Below are 10,094 nucleotides of genomic sequence, written 5' to 3' on the forward strand. Positions count from 1 at the left end.
GAAATAGTCCACACACAGTGGTTAAACATTTTCGTTTCTTTGATGCTGTAAGCTTCATCATTTTGGATATGGAACACGGTAATTCTTAATTTATGAAGCCTATAACAACTTAAAGTTATTATATGAAAATCCGATGACTCTTTCGACAAATTGAAGTTAAAATATAGATTTAAGATCTGATTTATTAGATTTCTTTTTCCAATTATTACAAATGTATTGTGTGAATAAATTGAGAAGCTAACTGCACCAATTCTGTTTCGTTGAACATGGAATTGACTGAAGAAGGTTGGGGTCAGAATAATGAACTCTATACAACAATGTATCAGTTAATGATTTTAATAGTTTAACCAAAATGTTATCCAATGGTAATTTATTTTAAAAAATTTGAAAGAATTAACATCTCATTAAAACTTTTAAATTATAAAAACTAAAGAAATTAATAAACCTATAGAATTGAAAAAATATTTAAAATGATAAAATCAAATGCAAATCGTTAGCAATTATCTGTTTAAATGTCCCTCCGTAGCTTTGCCCCATATCAAATTACCATAACAATGACAGAATAGTTCATTAAACATCAAGGAAAAGGGGAAGTGCACGAAAGTTCATAAACATAATTTTAATGCTGTAAAATTGCTTTTAATTGAAAATAAGTTTAAGAGAAAATATTTGATATTTAAAACTTATCTAAAAAATGAAATTTCAAAATAAAACTTTAGTGCGAGATTCTTAACGTCATCCATAAATTACATTTTCTTTCACTTTCAGCGAAACTAACTTTTGCTTTAAAATTAAGTAACCAATCATCTTTTTTTTCACACAATCACCATGACAAGACAAGATATTTGATAAAAGTTAGAGACATGAACCATAAGGTGTAATCATAGTGTTTAATCTTGTCAAACCTTACAGATTGTTAGCTACCCACATTAATCCTTTTTGACATCTACAGTTCCAGGTTTAACAGGATCCACTGGATTAGGTTCACCATCTGCCTCAGCCTGCTAATAACAGCAATTTCATAATGTCAGTTCACATTTGAATTCATGGAAGAAGCTTCATATGCTAAATCATCAAAACAAAATTGAAAGCATGCGCAAACGTCAACACAAGCATTAGCATGCAGTGCATGCGTGTGGCAAGCACAAACTAAAATGAAAAAAAAAAAAAAAAACAGAATCTGTCATGGCATGAGAGAACCAACACACACAAGAAGCAGAACTGAAGGGTCACCACTAACTGTTATAATATTTTCATGTTTGAGAAAATCAAATAATTGACAACAGAATAGATCGTTTCTCAATTGTGAGACGCATATCATCATCAATAACAAAAACCCTTGTCAGGTAAGCCAAATATTGTACTGGAGAACAGACAATGGAACATCACCCTAAAATTAGTCCGGACATAGTATCTATGCAAATGACTAACCCCCAGCATTCATGCATCAAGTAACATCAGATAAAAGATAGTAGAATAAACATCACCTTTTTTTTTCTATCAACAATATTAGTTGTTAGTATTTGTTAATGGGAGAATTGAATCCACAACCTCTCAGACCCTCCTTTCCAAACCAATCAAACGAATTTTATATCCCTTAAGTGTTAATGGAGAAAGTTGAGCTTATAACCTATCCTATTCTGCCTTCCAACTTTACCACTAAGTCAACCTATCTCCAAATTATCATTGATGTGACCAATTATACTTCGTAACAAATTACGTAGTACCAAATATAATAAAGTTGAAAATAATACAACCAACTCTTTTTTCATTCAAATTTGTAAGAATATTCTCATAACGGGAGGCCTGGCCACAAAATTCTACAGTTAATCCAGGAATTCCACATCAATCACCCTATTTATTAATCAGGATTAGGTTTTCCTCTTTCCCAACTCTTTCAGCACAATGTTCAACATCTTTGACTCCGAGCCATCAATTTTCACTTGGAATTGGCTTAGAATGATAAAGGAAGGCATCAATATTCAAGTTCTAAATCCCATTGTCGGCGACAACTTTCAGAACAAATCACCAAGAAAAAAGAAAATTTGGAAGATTATGTCGCAGTGAATACTTCTCGCCTACGGCTCTTCAACGACTCATACAACAGGTGTCCGATATCATGCTAATATATCGAATTCAAAAATTGTCTACATAGTACTAATGGTTGACAATAAGTCTTTCTGAATAAACACTCTTTAGTATTACTACTTGTATTTTATTTTGGATAGTACATGAACTATTTGTTAGTATTACTACTTGTATTTTATTTTGGATAGTACATGAACTATTTATAGGTTTTTTGTCTTGGCCCTTCAACTACAGGCATTAAATATAATTACTACCAAGACCATAATTAATTAACTTTATTGCATGTTTTAATCATTACTAGAAGCACTCCTAACCTTTGCAATCTCCTAAAAAAACATCTTACTAAATGCAACTACTCACATTTAGGTTTAGTCAACAAAATTCCCCCTAAACTTTATGTTTCTTTTTTTTCCCACATTCCAATCATCCTTTTGCTATTCTTGAAGAGAGTGGTCAGCAATGGTTTCATGAACATATCAGCAACTTGACCTCGACTTCCTACATGCTCTGAGTCCACATTTCCTTCTTTCATTTTCACCAATTCAATGGCGGACTTGTTATCAACTGAACAGTCCTCCTTTCTTGTTTCATCTCTATCTTGCTTAGAAGATTTCTAAGCCAAACTGCATGGCACACACTACAAGATGTTGCAACGTACTCGATTTCGCATGTTGAAAACATTACAATGGGCTATTTCTTCAAAAGTCAGGTGAGTGTTGTGTCTCCCATGAAGAATACATATTTGGATGTGCTTTTCAGATCAACAACATCTCCCTACCAATCACTGAGTAGCCAATAAGTCGATAATCATTTGTCCTAGTATAAAGTAGGGAGAGTGACATTGTTCCCCTTACATACCTCCTCATCATACTTTTCCTAGGACACAAAGATGTCTTCCTCTTCCTAAACTACCAAACCAAGGAAATACTACATAAGACCTAAGTAAGTCATCTCGAACTCTTTCTTTAATATTTCTTTAAACTCTTCTATCAACTCGGCAATGCTCTCCATGAAGATTAGATCATCAACATATAGGCAACAAACATCACATCTCCTCCATTCTTCTTTATCATAGGGATGTTGCTCATACCAATTCTTCTTAAAGTATCTATTCTCTCAGTCCAAAGTCGAGGAGCTTGCTTCAAGGCATAGAATGCCTTTTTCAATCTCAACACTTTCTTTTCTTCTCCTCTTTGCATGTATTCGAGTGGTTGTTCAACATATACTTCCTCCTCTAAGACTCCATTCAGAAATGGTGACTTCACATCCATTTGCAAGATTGGCCGTCTGTGTTGAGTTGCGAAGGAAATCAGCAACCGATTGTTTCCACCCTCATCATTGGGAAAAAACCTCGTCATAGTCAATTTCTTCTTTCTCCATGTATCCCTTCACTACAAGTCGCGCTTTATATCGCTCAACTTCTCCTTCACATTGCTCGTCTTCTTATACAACCATTTTACACCAATAGATCGAGCTCCTTTTGGCAGATCAATCAATTCCCACGTATTCAAATGCATTGATCTCCTCATCCATAGCTAGGGATGGCAAAAGAACTTGCACCAATGGTTACTGGTAGATAAAATCCGTGACGAGTAATTGATACCCACAAGTATGTATTACCCATGGGTATTTTGATACCCACTTATAAACGGGTCAGGTGCAGGTATTATACTATTCGTACCCACAGGTATCCACTACCCACAAAAAATAATAAAAATTTAATTTAATTTTATCAAGTTAAGTTTAATTAAAATTAAATTTTAATTTATATTATATTTTATAAACTTTTTTTTGTAATTTTATTCAATTTTTATTTTAAAAATTGGTTTAATATCCAATTTTGTCCCCACTTTGGTTCGGAAATCTCAAGTTAGTCCCTTTATAGAAATGTAAGTGCAATGGATCCTTACTTGTAATTATTTGAGTCTAATGAGTCCCTTCCGTTAAATAGAAGGAAACGGAGTTAGTGGGCTGATGATGTGGCAGTTGTCTTTGGTGAGGTGTCAAGACGCAATTGTTTGCGTGCTTACCTGGTGTTAGGGTTCCCATTTTGAAATTGGGTTTTATTAAAAATTGGGGATAAAAGGATTTGGGGATGATTTGTTGGAGATTAGGGCATCTCCGTGTGCGAGAAAGAAGACAGAGGGAGAAATCGCCGTCGAGCGACACATTGTGCGATTCGAAATCGGAAGAGGAGAGTGCGGGCAGCATGACCTGGCGCTCCTTGCGATCGAGATCAGAGGCGAGCGCGGCCAAATCGAACTCCGAGAAGAACGGACCCTGCAAAACGGTGTTCACACAATGCACCGCACACAGCTTCGACTCCTGCACACAGCTTCGACTCCGAGAAGAACGGACCCTAACACCACGTAAGCACGCAAACAATTGCGTCTTTGACACCTCACCAAAGACAACTGCCACATCATCAGCCCACTAACTCCGTTTCCTTCTATTTAACGGAAGGGACTCATTAGACTCAAATAATTACAAGTAAGGATCCATTGCACTTACATTTCTATAAAGGGACTAACTTGAGATTTCCGAACCAAAGTGGGGACAAAATTGGGTATTAAACCTTAAAAATTTATAAAAGTATATTTTTTTTTAAATATTTGCGAGTACACGCGGGTATCCGCTGGTTTTAAAATACCTGTGGGTATTTTTTAAACGGGTATCCACGTGGGTAGCAGAGGAGTAGCAAGTGGATTTTTTTTTTGCGGTCGGGTAGCGGATATGCACTATCCATGCCCAACCCGATTCATTGTCATCCCTATCCATAACCTTCTGCCACTTCTCGTCCTACACGTCCACTTCATAGCCTTGTACCTTTTCCCACTCAAAGACTAAAGGGTTATCAATCCACATAGCTCTGTATGAATCAATCCCACTTCATAGTCCCTGAATGCTTCCAAACACAAACTCTTCGCAAAACTTCTTTTCAATCTCCATACTTGGAAGTCCAAGCACCATTCCTTTCTTAACCAACTCGGTTAGTCCACCAAAATGCAAGTGGCCAAACCGAAAATGCCACATCATGGCCTCACCCTTTACATCGAAATTCAAGCACCCCTCTTGGACTATCTTCAAATCCAACTTGTACATCATATTCTTCTTCATTTCTACTTGGACAATCAAGTATAGTACTCGGTCTTACATCAAAACCAACTATCCTTTCTCCATCAACTGGATCATGCTCAATACGTTACTCTTGAGATCGGTTATATAATACACGTCTCTGATTTGTCCAACTCAGCCATTCTTTTACAGGTACCAGAATGTACCTTGGCCTCTCACTGGTACCTTGGATGCATCCCAAACAACATGTGTTCGACCTCGACTTTAGTGAGCTCCTTAAAAAGGTTCACATCCCCACAAATGTGATTACTTGCTCCTGTGTCAAGGTACAAAACTGAGTTATCAAAACAAATTTGACTTGGCTTGGCACCCAAACTACTCGACGTCATTAATATTCCTTCCTCAACATCTTTATAGATGAAGTTTACTTCCTTCTTGCTCTCAAACCCCCGGTAGCCCTTTGCAAAATGCTCGACTTTACCATAATTATATCAATTGCCTGAGTTGCAATCCTTAGCAAAATGACCATACTTCCACATTTGAAGCATGTAACTCCTGAGCTGCTTGACTGACCTCCTCGACCTCTACCTCCTTGACCTCTGCCTTATCCTAGCCACTCAATTTTTTTGAACAAATTGTTCTTTACCTTTTCCGTATCCTCCTCTGCCTCTACTACCATGGCCTTGAGTGTTCTAAGTATAAGGCACCTTCTTTTCTTTAATCGATGCCTTTGCTTGAAGTGCTTGTTCAAGTGACTCCTCATTCTTCTTCCTTCTCCGCTACTCATGTGTCTCAAGTGACCCGACAAGCTCTTCAACTGAGACCGTTGACAAGTCCTTAAACTCCTCAATACTGCAAACTATATTCTCAAAGTCGTCAAATAGCAACCTCAAGATTTTCTCCACTACTCGACTAGTGGCAGTGTTTCTCCATTCCTTTCGAGTTGACACGATTTCAACTTGAGAAATGTATTCAACCAATCCTTCAACCTCCTTCATCTTCATGCTCTCCAACTCTCCCCTAGGTTTTTGAAGTTGAACCTGCTGTACACAATTATCCCCCTTATATGCCTTCTCCAGAATGTCCTATGCTTCTTTTGAAGATGTAGCATTTGTTATCTTTTCAAAGTCAGACTCATCGACAACTCGATATAGCACGTACAAAGTTGCTTTGTCCTTCAGTCATGATGCTCTCAATGTAAGGAGTTGGGCATTCGACAACAATCATTTAGTACTTGCTAGTTCTTGGTGGCCATTTTCAACCACTTCCTATACTTCTTGGGAATCAAGTACAAACTCCAGCTGACAAAAAGTTGATGCCTTTTGTTCACGTAGGCAAGGGCATATTGTTTGCAAGGTTGGTCATCTCACTCAAACTCTTTGGCTCTTTCTCAAGCACTCAAATTGTTACGTATCCGAGTATGGAACGTAACTAGAGTATTTCCTCACACACTCTCACAGACAAGGAACAATGGAAAATAGTTGAATAAACCTCTTTTATTGAATTGAAATAACTAAATCCAAGAACAAACAATAACTAGGAGAAGGATCTCCGTCAGTTACCTGAGAGCATAACCTCTCTTACAAAACTCACAAATCAAAAGCATGCCTTTAACACTAGTCTTCCCCTTTATTTATACTAATTAATTCCCTCCACAAAATGTACTGAATATTAGAAAATAATCCTATTTACTATAATTATCTGATACGAATATATTTATCCTTATTTACTCTATTTAACTTATACTGAATAATACACTAAGATATGGCTTTATTACTCTAATTATCCTTTGTTGAATATCTTCTCAGAATATCTCTCTTATTACTCTAATTAATTTCCCGCTCATCCTAACTGTTGCGGCAGTTAGGATGCTTCCTTGCTGCTTCCACCGTTCGACCTGATCGTTCCCCCTCATCTACCACTCGTCCTAGTCGCTCCCCCTCTTCTACCGCTCGTCCTAGTCGCTCCCCCTCATTTATCGCTCGTCCTGGTCGCTCCCCCTCATTTACCGCTCGTCCTGGTCGCTCCCCCCCTTCTACCGCTCGTCCTGGTGGCTCCCCCTCGTTTACTCGTCCTGGTCGCTCCCCCTCGTTTACCGCTCGTCCTGGTCGCTTCCCCTCTTGTACTGCTCGTCCTGGTCGCTCCCCCTCTTCTACCGCTCGTCCCGGTCGCTCCTCCTCATCTACCGCTCGTCCTGGTCGCTCCCCCATGTCTACCACTCGGCCAACTCCTTCTCTCTCTCCCCTATACCTCCTTCTCTCATATACTTTCTAACCCCTAACACAAACACTCAAGCTCTCTAGCTTTGATTCCAATATGTTTACAACAACTCTTTTTGGATAAACGCTCTTTAGTATTACTACTTGCGGTATTTTGCTTTTGGTAGTACATGAACTATTTATAGCTCTTTTGCCTTGGCCCTTCAACTACATGCATTAAATATAACTACTACCAAAACCATAATTAATTAACTCTATTGCATGCCTTAATCTCTAGAAGCACCCTTAACCTTTGCAATATCCTAAAAAACTTCTTATTAAATGAAACTACTCACATTTAGGTTTGAGAGTAGATATGGTGATTCTTTTTTAAAAGTTGGAAAGTCAAATATTTTATCTTTAACAAACAAACAAATTGTTTATTAGATTTGTCTTTAAACCTAAATTAAAGGTGTTTTTTTTACAATGATGACTAATAAGAGCATAAAATTTCTTGAATTAAATTCTCTTTTTATTATTTTGAATTCCATCTCTCTTTTCTTTACAATTACAAAGCTTTATTTGCTTTGATTACTAGGTTACATTAGAAAATAGATTTTCAAGAGGTTGTATGAAATGCCAAAAGATTTTTTCCTAAGTATATTTAATTATCTTCTTCTATAGATGATTTTATGGATGTAAATTTTGATTGTCAATTAGTCATAATGATATTCAATATATATATACTCAATACTCATGTATTACAATTTGAGAATTATTGTTGTCACAGTGTCCGTGTCTATGTTTTAGTCTCAGTATTTTATAGCAACAAAGAGTTAATAAACCGTGGTTTGTGGTTCTTTCAATAATTCTCATAAACTGAAAAACACTGCTCCATAATCCATATTTCTGGCATGGATTCACACACCCCCTCCCATACTTTATTTTAAAAAATTCTATACACAAAAACCTAAAGTACTGAAAAAAGCTTGAGCTTTAAGTGCAATGAATTGGTTATTCCAAATCATTTAGGAAGGCATTAGTTGAACTAATGGATGTGTAATGTGTTTCTAATTACTCTAAAACCATCTCAAATCTCTGTCCCATGTCCCATAAATTTTAGTGATATCTTAGTATCCATGACTCACAATATTCAGAATGTTCTACATAGCGACATACTTCAGTCATTGCACCATGCAATACAACCACACATAAGAGGTAACCCCGCTCAGAGAATGACACATTGTGATGCCAACACTTCAAAATGAAAGCTCAACTTCTCACCACAAAAGCGGTAGCTGACATCAGCGTTACATAGCCACTATAACAGACGGCACACCTTCAACTGTTGGGTGACCTCAACTAAATGCCTACTATGCATTATAAGCTTTCCTCCATTCTCAGCTATCCACTATTGATAACACTAGCTGAAAGGGAGAGTCACATTCCCCAATCCTTACAGGTTACAAAGTGTGGCATAAGGCCAATGAGGAATTCAAAACCCAGCATTACATTGATTATTTCCTGTTTCCAATAAACTAAAAGACAATAATCATCCTTGTTGTTCATGATGAAATCATATATTACTCCACCCTACCATTAAACAACAGAATCTTCCTTCAAAACCTCCAAATCGAACCACCCTGGCAAAATCTTGTCATTGTTCCTCACACAAACAGTTTGTTATATTTCATAATGTCACACATATCACAATTTTTAATTGTCACTGACAAAAGTCTTGTTATTGTTCCTAGGATAAGAACTATTTCAAAGTCATATACATCATGGTTTCTAATTGTCTTTTACATGCAAATGTTATTCATCCACTTCTTAACATGTTAATATAGAATTTAAAACCTGTCTCCAAGCCCTTTTACTACCAAATTACCAATCAACCTTATATCACCTGATTGAATGATAAAGTACAAATGGACAACGCATAGAAATTACATTTTGCTATTAACAATTAACATTACGCACTCACTTACCTTATTAACAGAAGAGGTTGGAGGTTTGTATGGACATGCAGGAGGAACCCTCTCTGGTTTCCTATACTCCCAACCAAAAACTCCATAGATCTTTCCCTGAAAAGAGAATTGCATATTAACAACTACCCATACATCTCCTAAACTATAAATTTCATTAATCACTACCATTGCATGTAAAATAACAAAAGCATAATATGGAAAATTGCAATAACCATGATAAAATCGAAGAGAAGAGGAAGAATGTAAACTATCGGAACCAGAAAGAGGGGCAACAAACAAGCCAAGCAAACCTGCAGTGTGGCAAATTCAATTTTGTTTAAAATTAGAAGAAAACACAAAATTGGTCACAGAAAAAACAGATAACAATACAATCAAAGATAATACTACCATGTTGAGATGGAGTCTGAGAGTACACAATGAACGAGAAAAATTGATTCAACGCCACAATTCCCACTAGCAGCAAGGATTGTTTAGAAAAGCAGACGAATCGGTCATTAACTAAGCACGTCCAAAATTATATATATATATATATGCACGATTCGGCCCATTCATTATAGTCAATGGGCTGCAATAGTAATTCAAAGCCCATCCAATAATCAATAAATTTATTTCATAAACATTCTAATGTAAGGTGGTTGGTTGGGATAAAACTCTGAATATCATATATTAATATACTTATAGCTTATATCTTATCCTAAAAGGTAAAGTGTAGTCATCTATCTTATATTTATATTTCTTGGATTAA

General features: G+C 36.6%; 1 protein-coding gene across 2 annotated transcripts; it reads right to left on the reverse strand.

Moving 5' to 3' along the window:
* Positions 1 to 762: 762 nt before the first annotated feature.
* On the reverse strand, positions 763 to 9,890 carry LOC124844751 (uncharacterized). Of its 2 annotated transcripts, none has more exons than XM_088099003.1 (4): positions 9,737 to 9,890; positions 9,562 to 9,639; positions 9,350 to 9,445; positions 763 to 1,004 (listed from the first exon to the last, which is right to left on the reverse strand). In XM_088099003.1, exons 1-4 carry the CDS (start codon positions 9,737 to 9,739, stop codon positions 930 to 932), a joined length of 252 nt encoding a protein of 83 aa, XP_087955129.1. In that variant the 5' UTR covers positions 9,740 to 9,890; the 3' UTR covers positions 763 to 929. The 2 variants fall into 2 exon arrangements, with proteins under 2 accessions (XP_087955129.1, XP_087955130.1); XM_088099004.1 differs by having other exon boundaries at positions 763 to 1,001; positions 9,737 to 9,889.
* Between the last annotated feature and the right edge of the window lie 204 nt (positions 9,891 to 10,094).

The sequence above is a fragment of the Vigna umbellata genome, chromosome 9, assembly GCF_029865625.1.
Source record: "Vigna umbellata cultivar VRB3 chromosome 9, Vumbellata_1.0, whole genome shotgun sequence".
Classification (NCBI taxonomy): Eukaryota; Viridiplantae; Streptophyta; class Magnoliopsida; order Fabales; family Fabaceae; genus Vigna; species Vigna umbellata.